This window comes from Aythya fuligula, chromosome 8, assembly GCF_009819795.1.
Source record: "Aythya fuligula isolate bAytFul2 chromosome 8, bAytFul2.pri, whole genome shotgun sequence".
NCBI lineage: Eukaryota > Metazoa > Chordata > Aves > Anseriformes > Anatidae > Aythya > Aythya fuligula.
In genome coordinates this window covers 3,877,343-3,894,459 of record NC_045566.1, presented here as the reverse complement: position 1 = coordinate 3,894,459, position 17,117 = coordinate 3,877,343, and the positions used below count along the sequence as shown (strand labels likewise).

Sequence of the window (17,117 nt, the reverse complement as noted above, 5' to 3'; positions counted from 1 at the left end):
TGTGTACATGCAATTAAAGAGCTGTTGAATAGGTGAAATGAGTAAAATGCAGACAGCACATGTGAAATGGAGCACACCCAGATTTACTTGGCCCTGTGGTTTAAAACTAATCTGCCCGGGAGATCTACGGTAGTAACTGAGTGACAACAGGTGCAGCTCTTCTTACACTGCTGTGAACTCAACCCACAGCTCTTTGATTCTTTTTAGCCAACACTTAACATGGGCAGCATCTCATTCATTTTATATGCTCCAAGACTAAATGACTAGGTGTCACATTTTTCCTCCTATTACCGAGAAGTGTTCCCTCAGGACAAATTACCCTCTTCTTTTCCTGTTTCCCCCCAAGCAGCCAAATACAGCAGGTAGGCAGACATCGGTGTGACAGGTACAACAGTGGGGTATATGTAACTAATAATCTGGTTCTATTTAAAAGGTCAGGTATTAACATATTAGCTATAATGGAGCAGAAAATAGTTGCCTGTTTTCCTATTGCTCTGTGATAATCTCTGCTATGTTTTAGGATTTTGCAGTGCCAATGCCCAGTTCTGCTTCATATAAACCTTGGACAGTGAGAGTATGTGTGCTATGTCTTAATTTTTTGTCTGGAACATTTTTGTGAAAAACCACAGTTAGATCTGTAACGGAGTGTTGAATCGCTCGTTTTTGTAAAAAGCCTCAAGACTGGGATGCATAATTTGGGAGGACATTGACAGCTTGGTCCAGATGTCTGTATGTGGAGAAGTTCATTTGAGCAGAACCTAAGCCCTGGATTTCAGTTTGCATTTGAAATCTGCTTTAAATTTAAAGTTTGCAGAACAAAAGGAAAAACATGTTTGATGTTGTGACGGTCACACTCCATTGTTTCAGGTCTCATTCATGCTTTCAGAACCTCATACAACTTTTGTAGTTCTTGATTGTCTGTGGCTTTAAATAAATCTGGCCGACAGAAACTTTCTGCAGAAGGCTACTTTATCCTACTGCACACTATTCCTTGTGGGACCTTGCAGTACTTCATCCCAGCTTTTGTGGGGCTTAGCTTTGGGTACAGTCCTTAGCAGGTGCAGTTGGTTTTAGTTCATCACCACCAAGTCTCTCTCAATATGAGACTAAGATGCAAGGACATTTTTCATTGAAGTGCTCCATTTAACACATTTTGTGATTAAACCCTTGCAAATTTTGCCTGCAAAATGAATTGCATTAATTAGTTTGAATTCATTTCTGACCCGCTAGGATGAATGCAGCAGATCCCTTTGCTTTGGAATCAAGAGTAAAGCTTCCATTCGCTTCAGGATGGTCAAGACAGGGTATCTGTCTTTAAAACTGGTGGCCGAAGCACTTTCCAGGATAACTGGTATTGTACCAACCATCTTCAATGGAAATTCCTTATGGGGTCACTTTTCAGGGAGAAACTCTTTCTTTTTGTAACTCTTCTTGTTAAGACTTTTCTGTTAACCTATAAACCAAATTCAGATGACATCCAGAAGACCACTGCAATTATAGAACATGGCCCAAAATGTATTTTGTTGTCAGAGACAGCAAGTGCTCTCTCTGCAAAGAAAGCTTGGGCAACTTTTCACTAGGTAATATTCAAGTTGTGGAGAAGTTTTTTGTGACCTTTATATTTTAGATACATTTTCAGGCAGATAACTAAGACAGTCCTTTTTTTTTTCCCATTTTTCTATGAGTACCTAATTTCCATCTCTCCAAGGAGCACAACAGAGTGCATGAGAATATTCAGAATGGGAAGACGATGGGGGCAGAGCCTGTATCAACCAACTTGGAGCACACACTGCTAATGCCAGAATGCTGTCTGGAAAGGACCATTTGCCCCCGCTAACCTTCAAAAGGTTGGGCATTGAGGCAACTAGAGCATGGCCAGAGCAACTCAGGTGCTCAATCACTGAAGACACTTTGAACCTCGTTATTTTTTAATGAGGACATACCAAGATTTTGGTCATACAGGACTTCAGCATAGTCACAGCCAGTTCCCAGCAAAAGATGTGCAAGAACTCAAAGCTAGACTGTAACAGAAAGGATTGTGTAATATGCTGTGCCCAGCCAAATCTAATTTGTAATGAATTTTAAGTTGTGTTTTTTTTTTTTCTTGAGGCTCTTGGATGCAAGGAGGATCCTATCGCTCTTTGTAGACTAAAATTTGTAAGAAACTCTAAACATAATCATATTCCTGTTGGAAAATATGGTTTAAATTAAAGTTTTCCATTTGAAAGTGTTGCTTTTCAGTGGGAGTATTCTGAGCAAAATCTTTTGTTCTGAACAGAGAAAGGAAATCTTTCATTTCATTGTATTTGGAATGTGCTTGAAGAGAAGAGTTCGACTTCATTGTCTGTCAGCCTGGCTAAATATGGCCTGTGTTACTGGGGGGTTCCACTCCTTGTCTTCTGAAGGTCTGTGTGAGATGAGGCAGTCAGGAGAGGATTGTGTCCTGGATTATTGCCTTTCAGTTTAGTACCTTTGAACCCATCAGACTCTGGTGGCAAAGGATGGGGAGCATTGGCTTCTGTGCAACTGGTTCATCCAGGATCCACTGCTGCAAATCTGTCGTTTATGACCAAATAATTGAGGTAGTACAGCCAAATAATCAGGAAAAAAACAAATATGATAGAATGAACATCTATGAACATCAGTACTTTTTCTGTTTGAAGTCTGTGCTTCATCTCATAAAACTTAGGAGTTGCTAAATAAATGCTTTGGTTCCTCAACTTCCTCTTTACTGGCCAGTCTCTTTGGATCCAGATTTCCCAAGGTACCATTTGAGTTATCAGTTCCTCAGGGTTATATGCTAAGGGGGATTAGCAATAAAACTGATATGCATCTATACCATTGTATTCAAAGGTGAAGAAACATGAATAAGCTATTCTTTCTTCACATGTATACAGCTCTCTGGGATATACAGATCGAGCAACTGTGTGTAATTATTAGAGCACCTTATCAGGTGGGTGGCTGACCAACACATCTAGGTTCTTTTGAACCATGTCGTAAAGTTTATCTATTGTTATAGATGTCTCAAATCCTTTAACTGTGTTTCTTGATCTGTTATCTAAGAGAGCAGAATGCCCTTCTGCATTACACTACTTTCTCTTAAATATTAAAGATTTGTAGAAAGTTGTGTCATTTAACTGAACATATTCTTTTTATGTGGCAAATGAGTAGGGGCAGGGGTGGAATAAGAACCTTAAATCCCAGAGAAACATAAATGCTTGTATGGTATTTACAGAATAAGCATTTTGAGGTTCTTGTTGTGACCATGAAAATGAAAGCCTAGTGGCATGAGATAACTTGTAGCTCAGATTTGAGGTTGGCCTTCATATCAAAACCTTCCACTTATATAGATACGCCAGCTGATTCATTTGGGAAGACATGTCCTTCCCAGTTCATATTTTCTATATTGTGTTAAAAATTAAACTAGAAATCAGTTATTTATCCTTTTTCTGTAAGCACTTTGCATTTATAAATCTATACAGACAGGATGAAAACACTTACGGGCTCGCTGTTTCATATGGTCAGCAATACCCTGTAGGAAAGCTCCAACAGGCTGGAACTGAGTGGATGGGGCCGGTCTGCCTGTCCCCTGCTCACACCATTTCAGTGAGCCTATATGTAACGTAATTATATAATATATGTATGTATGTGTATATAGGTGTAATATATGTAATGAAGTGCTGCTGAGAGTGAGCTGCATGGAAGAACCAGCCCTTGTTTGTTTAAAACCTGCTCTTTGGAGTCTTGCAGGGCAGTTTAAGTTTATCTTTGGATAAGCACAGAGACTCAGAGGGAGTTGCTTTGTGATCTTTGAAGCCATGACATTTAGCTGTCATCCTTAGAGCATTTTTCAGGGTGTGGCAACAGTTCATAGCATTGATCTAATTAGAAAAATACATGTTCAGTTCTGATGATAAATTGTTATGGTTTGATATTTACCATATTTGGGAAAACTTAATGCATTATTGTTTCACTCTTTATGTCTACATTTTCCCTAAAGTCATGAAATAATCTTTCATTGAAATTGTGTCTTCATTTTTCTTTTAAATGAGATGTTTGAGCTCATTTGGGGGAAATGTTTATTTTTCCCCCCAGTATTTTCTTCAGCATACAATTTATTTATTCACCCAGTTTTTGTCAAAGGTTCTAATTAGATTTCTGTGTTTGGCTTTTAAATCCTTGGACATTGGAATTTCTTATATCAACATTATCATTGCTATAGTTACAGTCATATGTTTTTCTGTTTTCCTACCAGACGCTGAACTGTAATTGTCTGATCTACTCCTAAACTGCTTTAAAAAAAAAAAGGGGGGGGGGAGGGAAGAGGAGGAGGCAGACTTCAACAGTGTTTGAACTGCAACCCTGAAATAATCTCCACTGTATTGTTAAGGCTCTAAATAGTTAACTCCGTATGTTTTTTTTCCAAGACAGGTAATATTAATAGATTTGCTTCTTGCAAAGAGAAGGCACTGCACCTTTTTAAGCAGTGGGAATGTCACTGAACAGCAGCAATCCTCTGTTTGGGAAATAAAAAAAAGTCACTCCAGACGAACAGAATGAAGGAAAACATGATGCATTTATGCATTTAAAATACCCATTTCTGTCCTGGATGAGAAAATGGGAGGATACAAAGTCCATATAATTGCATGATCTTTTCTGCTCAGAGGATATACACTGAGAACAGTGTCCTTAACTGTCAATGATCATTGACATTAAATATTTTAAGGTCCCTTCCAACCCAAGCTGTTCTATGATTCTGTAATCCTGCCCTCACTTCTGCATCCTTGGTTCTCATTGTAAACCCCCAAAACTTGGTGAATCCAAGTTGCAGAAGTTTTCTAGCTGTGAGGAAAGTCTCTTTCTGTTCTCATTTGGCTGTATGGTGTGTACCGTATCAGTGTCTAGAAGCTGCAGTTTTTGATTTGCATCTAATAAATAAAAACAGCTTCTCTTCTGTTCTGTTTGCTGATTTCTTTCCTTGTTTCTGTTATTAGGGTTTTAGTGGAGGAGAGGTATGCACTGTCACATCGTTTGTAGGGTATTTCTATCAGGTGAGTAGGAAGCTGTGCCAGGGGTGTTTGTTGAATTTGAAAGCAGCAGACTCCATTCTCTTAGCAACCTCCTTTTCAAAGGGAAAGAGATAATAAACTACAATGGCATCTTTACCAGCAGATGTTTTGTCTCTCTGTTTGACTGCACAGTTAGTATTTTGAGTATCTAGTTGGGTTTCAATGTGTTTATAGGTGTGGGTTCTAGGTGTTTACATACTTGGCTTGCTTCAGACACCTCTCTAAACTTTGCTGCTGTCTTATTTTTAAGTTTTCTGAAGGCAGCAATCTTCCAGTGTTTGTACCTTGTGTGTGGTGGGATTCTTGTCCAGGGCTGGTTTTCCTGGGTATTATGGTAACGTAGCAATATGTAATGCAATGAGACTTTTAGTTTAGTTCTCCTTACTTAGGTCCCTAGGTAGTTCACATAGAAAAAAAAAAGGCGGGTTTGCTTTAATTCAGAAAATATTCTTTGTAGAAAGGATTTTTGTGTTAGTTTTACTAAAGCATTTGATCTCTTTCTTGCAAAACTGTTCAGACGCTTTGGTAAAATTCAGTTTGTGCTGAAGATGCTTGCTGAGATTATAAAATCCTAATAAAAAGTATACATCTGTGAAAGTACACCTCAGCTGAAAATGAGTCATAAATAAGTTATCTTGTAAGATACCAAAGAATGAATCCCTTAAAGGGGCTTTTCTCCTCAAGAACAGTTATGATGTTGTGTTTCAGAGATGCATCACAGCTGTCTTGTTCTTGGTGGTTCAACAGTATTCTGAAGATTAAAGATAGCTGAAATTTTCAGTCGTAGTTAGTATTATTAATACCTTCTACTTTACTGACTTTTCAAGCACAATTATATACTGATGTTCTGAGATGGTTCTTAGTGTTCAGACAGACAACAGTTGGTTAAATACTAAATCTTCCAGAACATTATTCATGTTTTGGGGCAAATGGGAGGTTGGGGATATGGATCACTTTAGGAGGGGGAAAAAACCTGTTCCAATAGCGTTTGTACACATGCTGTTGTGTTTTGTTTATATTCTGCTCCTGTACTCTGCCCTTGTGATGCTTTGCTGTCACAGTGAAGTTCACCATCGTCTTATCAGGAACAAGACCTGAAACAAGAGCTTAACGTTGCACTCACTTGCATCATGGCTAATGCTATTTCAGCATGTCACTGGTCTGTCATCAGCTTCTGCTGAGATACAGACCCGATGATAGTGGTACTTGAACATATGCTGTAACAGAAGCTCCTGTAGTTGCATGTGATTTCGCTCGTACACATTCACCTGATAAAGGCATTTTGTACCTGCAGGTATTGAAGCAATGCTATTTAATCTAATTATCAGGGCATACATCATGTCCTGCAACTTGTAATTCAGCTTGAACATAAGTAATAGAAGGTTTTTCTAAGGACACGCTGTGTGTAAAACACTGCTATTTATGTACAGCCTGGAAAAGCAGGAATCTTTCCTCGAGCTGCTTGCTGAAGAGCTGTTATGTTCATGCTATACTGTCTTCTATGCATGTGTGTGACCTGTTATTTGACTTATTTATGTAATGAAGTGGCAAGACAATAAGCTGTGTTAGCAGGAAACAATCTCAAACATAGGGTCCTTTTAAGGTTATCTCAAGGCATACACTCCAAACTGTAACATATTTTTGTTTTGGTATTAGCATTATGCTTGGAACTTTTGACCAGTCAATGAAGAGATCATTTTGCACAACTGTCTTTCTAGTCACAACTTTAAAATCATTTGTGTTCATTTTCCTGATTCTGTGCATATGTTGTCTCTTTTCAGGTCCCTCTGTACGTTAGTTTGCAAGTGGACGTACACTTCAGATGGAGGTTGGGATGACAGTTTCTGGAATATCATTGGTTTGGAAGATTTGGTGAAGGATAAGTACGAAAAAATAGGTATATTGGGGGGGATTCTTTTATACACACACACATATAAAAACCTTTAGCTATATTACTGTGATTGTCAGCAGGAGTGTGGAAGGCCTGGATGAATCTTCAGATGGGTTGATAACAAGGTGGGATGCCTATAGGTAATAGCTTTCCAAAGTACACTTTTTTACTTGGCATTGTCATGAAAAATTATTTTTCAATTTTGTATCTCCTAGCCTTTCATTGCTGCTCAATCTCAATAACAGAGAAGTAAGTGGGGAGCCTCAGCAGTTGATTGTATGAAGGAAGCACAATATATTGGTATATTGGATGGCAAGCTACAAAAAAGAAAAAAAAAAAAAAAGATACATATACACATATATATATATCTGCTACTATTAGCACGTTTTGTAACCTATACCAATCTCTCTTACAGTAATTTTCCAAAAATGTGCTACTTCTGCTTGTTAGTATCTTCATGCTGTTTCTTCACTCTCTTAGAGCATAAGTTTAATTAGAATGGTAGCCTTGCTAATAGCAATTCCTACAGCAGATATTCATTAAAAGTCCATAATGTTAATATACCAGAAAATTTCCAGGATAACTTTATTAGACTTTCCCTGTTAAGTTAATGGACTTCTAATGGATGTCCTAAGCAGACATGTCATTAACAAGAATATTACCAGACATGAATTAAAATATGCTCATTCATCAAAGTTAATTATCTGAAATTTCCTTTGATTTTTTTTTTTTATGTCTAGCACTTTGAACAAGTTTGTACAGCATTTTAAATGCAGCAACATGAAAAAGAAGTGGCAAAGGGAGGACTGTAGGGAAATGAAATATAAAGAAATCCATAAGCTATTCTGATCATTACAAAATGTACTATAAGCCATTTTCAGGTGTATCAGATAATTGTACTTGAAAGCTTCCTTGAATAGATTTCAACATTTCCTCCTGCCACTGAAACAGCTTATGCAAAGGTCTAAAACCTACTAGAGCATAAGACTTTTAGCTTCCTGAGGTTTTTGTTTGAATACAATTCTTGTAACATCTATCACATGTGGCTTTTAGCAAATATTCAACAAATTAAAGTAAGACTTGCAATAAATTCATGTTTTTACCAGAAAATTGAACATCTCAGCAGCGGATGGTCTTATGGAATAGTATTTTTAAAATAAATTATTTATGAAGTGTGAGTTAAAGTTTTAATTCAATATTTATGCAATGTACTTCAAAGGCAGTGGAAAGCAATTTGCCATTTAAGTAACTAAACATACATGTTTCAAATGATACTGTAGTCATTAGAAAAAGGGCCTTGGAGTGATGGAAGCCTCATAAAAGTTATCTGTCTATGGCTCAAAATTTGGCAAGACAAAAACAATGAATTTCAAATATCAGGTTTACATTTTTTAAAGCACAATATTTACAAAACAAATCAGTAAATTAGCTTCTGTTGACAGGCACTTCTTGAAAGGAAAACAATAATTCCTTAGTTAATGGCAAAAGCATCTAGTTCCCTGGGCAATTGCATTGATTTTCAACAAACTCCACATAGAATACATGGGTACATGTCTGCTGGAACTGGAGGAACAGAATATGACCTAGAGAATTACATCAAACTGTAGGCTAGAACTTGAAGCTTCTGAAAAGTACATACTGTAATGCACCTTGAAAATTCACCTTTTCAGATCCTTGGGCTCATTATCTTATGTATATCTAAAGTATAAGATGCTTCTTGTTTTGTATAATAGCGCCGAAACCTGGCCTCAGGTATAAATACATGGTTATTTCCATGACCTATTTTTCTGACCTTGCCTTTTTTTCAAAAAGGAAGCTGTTACATTCATTATACTCAGCTGCGATAAAATCTAAAAGCAGGACAGTGACCTTCATTCACATGCCTGTGAAGAGGGAGTAAGGAGCTCCCTGTATGAATGTGGAAAACAGACAGCAATTACTCTTTAATTCCTTCAAGTTCAACTTCTAAGCTGTGCCTGCTAGTCTCTTGGTAGGATCTAGCCTCAGAAGGAGACAAAAAGACACCAGAACAAGCCAACTCATTCCCTGCCCCCAAGCTGCCCCACAAGTCTGAGGTCTGTCTTGTGTGCTGGGGAAGTGTGTTTTATCTGCCACCCCAAATCTTATCAGTGTCACTGTATGGGAGTAGTAACATCATTCCGGTGAAAGTTGGGGTTTTTGTTTGGTTTAATGAGTGTTCAGCATTACTTGACGTGGTAAAGGTACTTTGAATGAGCTCAGCTTATTTAAATTACTCAGGACAGTGTAGGTGCAGCTACCAGGGAAGTGCCAGTCACTCCAGCAGCGCTGGTCGATCTGTAGCTAAAACTGTCTTGTATTTTGTGGAAGCAAGGCTCCTAGCAGCTCCAGAGGTGTCAGCAGTGGTGGCGAGGCAGCATCGCTGCACAGACCTCCTCCCAGGAGCCCACAGACACTCTACTGAGCACAGCAAACCCAGGCTTATGCCTTGCACAAACTCAGCTGAGGCTATATTTCTAATACCACTTCAGGGCACTGTCACATGAAGTGAACAACCTCAGCTGCTGTTAACTTCAGCACATTAAACAAATTGCTTTCCTTTTGTATAACTAACTCGTGTGCACTTTCAGGAGGCGTATAATAACGTGCTGCACCCAACAGACCTGAATCCTAAGCAGTGCACTTGGCTGCCTTGCAGATTAAGGAGCCCAAAATTGACAGATAACCTCCGTAGGAGTAGGTTGGAGGGAAACTGTACATGGTCAAAAACTCCTCCTCAAATAAAAATAAAAACAAAACCCTAACAAGTCTGAAGTAATTCTTGTGGAATTTCCCTTTTTGTTCTCCTGTAGAGCTTGCCCAAGCCCACATGCCTCTGCTCAAGGTTTGTTTAGCTCAAATACAAGGATGGATTTTAATGCCTGCACATTCACATTGAAAAGAGAGAGAATATTTTTTTCCCATATCTGTCCTAAAAGATTAGCAGCAGTAGGCTCTGAATCATAGTTTTGTTGTAAACAAAGCAAAAATCACAAGATAAAATTAGCTGAGATTTTTTTTTTGAAAAATTACCAATTAAAAATAGGCAGAAAAAGCTGTGCATTTTTAAATCTGTAATTGATACTAGTATTGTTTCCAATCAGACAATGAATCGCTATGACTAGAGGTTTTTTTGAAGTAGCATTAGCTTTCATGATACTGAAAATATTTATGGAAATTACCTGAGAAAAACTTATTTAATGTAATTTTTTCTTTATTCTGATAAATACACTTTTAAACATCACTTTTAAAATGTCTTGCCCTTTAAAAATATATTTACTGTAATCAGAGCGCTGCTTGTGGTTCCAGGTAGCATGCTTCTCGTAGTTTCAGTTTAACTTAACATATAACCTTGTTGATAAGGGTGACCCTCACTTCTGACCTTTTGCATCTTCCACCAGTGTTTCCCACATCAAAGTGTGGGTTCACATATGAAAATTCCCAGGTCTCTGACATTCTGCATTTCTCAGAGCAGGCTAACCTTTCAGGGAATCCACATAAGAAGTTGTTTGTGGTCCCTTCTGTACATTGTGAATTTACTGAGCATTTTTGCGAAGGTAAAGATTTGTATCTGGAAATACTGCAAAATTTATTGATCTCATTAATTTGCCCACCGTGAGAGCAGACGATGGCTTGTATTCAAAACCACTGTGAAAATGCTGTGTACTACAGGCATTAGCATTTATCTGCTGTGGCGAAAGTGCATGATGAGTATCTCTTTGTGGTATTATAAAACCTAGAAAGACATTAACAATTCCGTTAAAATTTCATGTACTATAGACCTCTTAGGGTACCAAAGCGTGTATTCCATTTGGAGGAAAATGCCTGATAAATTTCCACCACAACCCTCTACTTCAGGGGCTACTTAAGGGACCAAATAATGATTTTTTATTGAATGGTAATATTTTATGCCAGGTCTCTTTTTTTTTTTTTGCTGAAAATGGCTCAATTTGTCTGAGAGAACATTGCAGGTACTGCAGGGTAGGTTTCAGCGTTCTCATAGATTGTGTGTTGAAGGCTGAAATACTGATCCTTTGTAAACAGCAGCTTGTTACCTTCTTTCATCTGTGATGGCACACTGATTTTATTCATTTTATATATATATATTGTAAATAGACTTAATTCTTGGAAATACAGCCCTTCAACATAATGATTTTTCTAAACCCACTTCCCAGCCTTTCCTGAGTAGGCGTCTAGAGCCACATCCTCAAAAGTGAATAAATACATGGCTGATAATTATAAGATCTTTGTGAACATCTGAGGCAGAACTGAGGGAAGTATTTGGATTGCTTAAATCTCACAGGTTTTATGGAAATTCAGGGTCTGCCTTGAACTTAAGAGTACTTGAAATTAATATACTAATGAAAATGACTGTTGCACGCACAGATTGTGATGTCACAAGATTGGATTTGTATATGATTACCATTGCCAATCCTGTTCATAAAATTATAAAACATTCTTAAAATTTTACTGCTTTTTTTTCCTGAATTTTCACATCACATAGTCTGGAGATCAGTTGTATTCCTGTCTTCAGGCAGCACATCTCTCGCTGTTTTTTGTCTCCGAACTTGTAGTTTCTCTTTATTGGCTTTAGAGTAAGGCTGTTAGAATTCTTTCATGTTTGATTTTGACTTTGCAGGTGACGGTGGTGTAAGGAAGAACACCCTCTGGTCCTTCTACACCCCTCTGCTTAAATTCCCTTCTGGGTCTGCTACCCATTCATCCTTATAGACAGCCTCAGAAGCTTTCCCTTTTCCCCCAGCTCAGAATGCTTTCCCTTTTCCACAGGTTGCTTCCGTTGATTTCCAGAAGGAAATGGTCAATCTATTAGTTCAGCCAATTTTCTATCTTTTCCAAGGCCTTTGATGCCAGATCCTCCAGTGTATGTGAGGGATTTCCTTGGAGGCTGGGAGAGACAGATTTTTTCAGGTCAGTTTGTAACTGCCAGGTCTTCATAAAACTGGATTGTAACAGTGAACTTCAAACACCACGCCTTGCAAATAATAGAGAACAGTAGGAAAAAAGTTTCTCTTAAGTATAGAGTCCTTTTATCTTTCTTTTGTATTTTCCTATCCCAAATAAATTAAACATGTTACAATTTTGAACAAAATTAAAAGGATGAATCACAGGATATTTACACTTATATGCTGTCAGAATCCATGGAATTTACAAGTGAAGAGTGTTCCAAATATCCTAACATTTTTCTGGCTTCCTGTCATTTCAACATGTCCAAGAGCTGCAGCAACTGTGAAGGAGGTGAAACTGGCACAGTGCAAAGAGGTTTTAGGGTGTCTCCTTCCTCAAAGCTTGAGGCATTATTTCATAATATATGATTCAGCAGTAAGATGTTAAAAATATTTTTTCTCAGAAAAGCAACATATTCTTGTGATTATTTTTTTTTCTTCTTAATTTTGACATCACTGAATCATATGAATGGTTGAGGTCAGAAAGGACCCCTGAGGATCATGTAGTCCAGCCCCCCTGCTCAAAGCAGGGTCATCTCAGCAGGTTGCTCAGGGCTGTATCCAATTGAGTTTTTTTGTTTTCTTTTCTTTTTTGGTTTTTTTGAGTATTTCCAAGGATGGAGACTCCAAAGTCTGTCTAGGCAGGCCAGCCTTTCCCAGTAAACACATTTGTTTTTGTAGTTAAATGTATCTTAATCTATTTAAGCTTGTGGACATTTCCTCTTGTCCTGTTGCTGGGTGGCACTAAGAGTCTTGCCCTGTCATCTTTACTCCCTCCTATCAGATATTTATACACGTTGGTAAGATCTCCCTCCAGAGCCCTCTCATTGCCGGGCTTAGTCTCAGCTCTCAGCCTCTGCTTGTGTGACGTGCCTCTGTTGTCGCTGGGGCCATTCTCTGGCCTCGCTCTCTTACATCCATGTTTCTCCTGTACCGTGGACACAGCACTGCAGATGTCATCTCACCGATGCTGAGTAGGGAGCAAGGATCATCTCCATCAGCTTGGTGATGCTGATTCTGCCCAGGATGCCATTGCCTTTGTTGCTGCAAGTGCACTTTGCTGGCTTGCATTTGACCTGATGCTTACCAGGAGCTACAGGACCTTTTTGTTGTTTTTTTCTTTTTGTGATTGTCAGCTTCCAGCCTCTTCTGGTGCATGGGGTTCTTCCACTGCATGCAGGACTTCCCTTGCCCGTTTCTTGAATTTAATGCATGTCCTGTCACCTGAGTTCTCCACGTGAGATTTTCTTGCTCTTTCTGATAACTGCTCTTCAATAGGCTGGATTAAACTGCTTCAAAGTGAATAAGACAGCTCAGGTCTGTCTCAATGCCTTTCCTGAGTGACAATTTTTAATTCCTCTTCCACTCTAAGGAAGGGAACCATCAGTCATCCTTTTTGTTATCAGGCTGAGTTCTGCTGGCAGACTGTACCTTTCCAGTTCTCCTATCTCATGCAAGAAGTGAGGAGTACCGTGCTGTGTTCTTTCATCTGCAGGCTTCATTGTGGGTTAGATGACTAGTATTAAAAGCTTAGAGCTTTCAATAAATAAATAAATAAATAAATAAAACTACCTGCTGTGGACTCCTAAACTTCTTCCTATAAAGTATGAAAACGAGGAGCTTTTTCTCTGAATTTTTGACTTTAATAGTAATACCTGAAGCTTTGTAGCAGACTTTGAGCCTGTTGTGATTGCTTAATATTTAAATCTGTTAACATCCTTTTTCATACAATTCTTAAAAAAAGAAAAAAAAAAAAAGGAAAGCAGAAGAACCAAAAAAAAAGAAGAAGAAACAAAACAAAACATCCGTTCCCAGAAAAGTTGTAGGTCATTTCTTCTTTTTACCTGGATCATCATCTCTCTGGTCCTGATTTGTTCATCGCTTTTTTTTTGCTCAAGCCTCATGCTGAGATGATTTTTAAAACAGAGATGTCTGCTTTGAGTCAGGATTTATAAAACCAGAAGGGCTATTTCAAACAATTTGCTGACATCCTCTAAGTCAGAGGCTGTTGTACTCCCTGAAATTGATGTTTAAGTAGTTTAAAGTGTATCTTAGAACCAGTCTTGACTCTATAATTTTCTGTGACAGAGCCCACTTCAGACATAAAGGTTGTTGATTGTTAGTTGCTCTCATTGCTCAGAATTAATGACTTAATTAAATAATTCATTTTTTATCTAAATTTTAACTTCTTACTCTGGTCTGCCAGACTGTAGTGACATGCCTGACCTGCACAGACTGAAATTTTCTGCTAAAGAAAAACACTGAGCTACTCAAGGTTTTTCACCAAAACTCTTGTGTGAACTATCATACTTCTCAATCCCTATGATTGCTTTTCCGACTCATTTCTGAACCCTTTATAATGCATCAGTATCTTCTCAGTATGGGTATTAGAAGTGGATACCGTGTGAATGTGGTGGGGAATAAGACTGTACAAGTATCAGAAGCTTAGCTGAAAGATTCAAAAGCATTCTTTCAGTAACTGATTGGGTTATTTTTGGTCTGTCATTTCTTTCAGTTTTGAAAAGGGGTAATTATTTCTTCAAAGAGGAGATGCTATCATTTGAATTACATTTTAAAAAAATACAGTAATAAAAAAACATTCTGTTATGTAGTAATCCATAATTAGTACAAGTTAAATTGCCTCTACAATCTAAGTGATGTATTGTGCCAAACCAGAGTCTGATTACTTGCAACTCTGAAAGTACAGCAATAGTCACGTCATCTACACTGACGATGCTTGTTGAGGTACAGTATCTGGAGAGACTGTAAGGAATATTGTACTGTGAAGTGTCAGAAATGGAAATAATCAACATACTGAAATTACTGTTTCCAAGCAGAAATGTGAAGTAAGGCAGCCAAGTTTGGATGCGAATACACTACACCTAGTTACGTAGCCATCTAAATACATGTGCTGTATAGCTGTATGCATGTCAGCCTAGTGAGTAGTGAACCATGCATTACACGGAATCTTCATTCTGCACTATTTCACTGAAATCTAGTAAAGACAACCCAACCACGTCCATCAATGTACATGCCTAATGATCCAGTGATGCAGAATGTTGTTTTTTCTTTTTCTTCTTTTTCTTTTGACCTTCAACCAGGAAAGCTTTCCATTTATACATGAGGTAGCTCTTTTTAATTTGGACAAGAAGGATATGGTATTTGTTGAAGTAGGCACCTATGGTCTGCAGACCAATTTACTTTTCAGCTTAATGAATGACAATCTGCCTGTTTTTGCCTGTATTTAGCAACCTAATGTCTGCCTTAAGTAATTCCAGGTTAGGTAGTTGAGCTGTAGTTCAGTGGAAGGCATGAGCTGTATGGGAGGGTGGGATGGAAAGGACCCAAACTAGACTTGCCTCAAGCTACTGTGGCAGTTCAGATAGACAGAGATTAATTTGGAACTGAAGAAAGCCAAAATGATTTTGTTTAACCAGCTGGTTTTCTCACTTTTAAATAAGGTGGCCTATAGTATCACAATTTGTTTGGGTTTTCCTCAAAGAAAATTCTCAAGTTTTCAACTACCACGTGGGAAATTTTATGGAAGATATTTCCATGTTAAAAACAAAACACATCTAACCATTTCTAACACTCTTCTAACCACCATACTTTCAGTCCTAAGAAAAGTGAATATTATTTTCTAGTCCACATTGTTATCCCATTTCCCTTATCTCTTAATGATCCTGTTTCTGCCCATCAGCCAAGTTTAAAAATTGCAGAACAGTCAGTCACACCTCAGTTAAATGTGAGTATTGTATGTAATAGGGTGGGATAGTGAGTAATATATTTCATGTAGGTAGGGCTGGGATGACATAACGGAAGATTTATATCACTCAGGTTCCTTGCATATCCCAGAATTCTGGCATTCTGTGATGCTACTATTATAAAGCACAAACATCAGAGATTGCCTGCAAGCTTTGCAATGAACTAAGCACCTAGATGTGCTATTCTAGATATTACAAAATCTTTGAAGAAAATGCCCCACAAAACCTATAATAATGCATCTCAGAGAAGGGAAAAATACTCTTACATAACTTATTCTGAGATCCATTTGGATGGATGGTCCTTCTTTGTACTGGGCTCCAGTTTCCCGTGATGCTTATTTAGCACCATTTTATTTAACTAAATGACTTTCCTAATCCATGCGGTAAGTCATTTATTTAACAGCATATTTATTTTGTGTGTTGGCTTTTAAATTAAAAAGCATTTATATTGACCAGTTTTGGAGGAGTATTTGTAAAAGTTAGGATGTGTCCTTTGGCTGGGCTTCTTTCTGAGGCTGCAGGGATTTCAACAAGGGATTTTTACATCCCTTCACGTTTGCTGTGTCAAGTTAGTGAAGAAATGGGACAGCCCCTTTTCCTTTTTTTTTCTTTTTTTTCCCCTGTATGTTGATGCACATATGCAGCCAAATATAATTGCATATGCAGCGCAACTGTGTTGTGTGTGATGGAAGGAAAGCTGTTCTGGAGTGAGCGGGTATGTCATAGCTGAGTCAAGCGGGCTCCTGCTGCGCTCTGCTTTTGTTGTTTGAAAAAGGTCTATGTACGAAAAAAAACCTACTTCTGTTAAATATTAGTAAGACTGTACAGTGAATTTTGATCACCGAAGTTGACTGAAGATGTATTGTCTGCCTGGTGTGTTACGTCTGGTAAATAGCTAGTTGCTGTGGAAACTGCCTGAAAAGGTAGAGGGTCACTGGTACCACATAAATTCTTTAAACAAAACCTGATCATAGCAAATTTGAACATTAGTCTTCGAAAAAGGATAAAAGAGGAGGAAGAGATTCAGACAGCATTTTCCTTTTGTAAACTTGCTGCTTTATAGGGGAAAAATAGCTAGAAATAGTACGTCTCACAGAAAATGAAAAGGTTGTGGAGGCACTGCGTTACTGAAACAGCTGTACGAATGTGAAAGAGAAAGTTCTCCAGCTTCAGCCATTATGGGTTTGTTTGGGTAGGTCTAATTTTGGAAATCATTATAGCAAAGGTAAATGACTTGCACAGGAGACTACTGTAAACAAAAGACTCGATGCATTTACTTTGGCAGGAGTCTTGAGGAGACTCGTTCCTTTCACTGCCTCTTTTACACAGCCTCCTGTAATGCCCTCACTGACGGCCTCTGTGTGCAGGCGGTTCTCATTTCCCTTCCTCCCTCTCTGACAGCTTCTTTCCC

At 38.2% G+C, this 17,117-nt stretch overlaps 1 protein-coding gene across 2 annotated transcripts in view; it reads left to right on the top strand.

Moving 5' to 3' along the window:
- Positions 1-17,117, top strand: part of FGGY (FGGY carbohydrate kinase domain containing) — a 138,182-nt gene that overhangs the window by 44,076 nt on the left and 76,989 nt on the right. For both annotated transcript variants that reach the window (XM_032192722.1, XM_032192723.1), the window contains exon 6: positions 6,851-6,966. In XM_032192722.1, the coding sequence (XP_032048613.1) occupies positions 6,851-6,966 (116 nt within the window). The remainder of the gene's footprint in view (positions 1-6,850; positions 6,967-17,117) is intronic.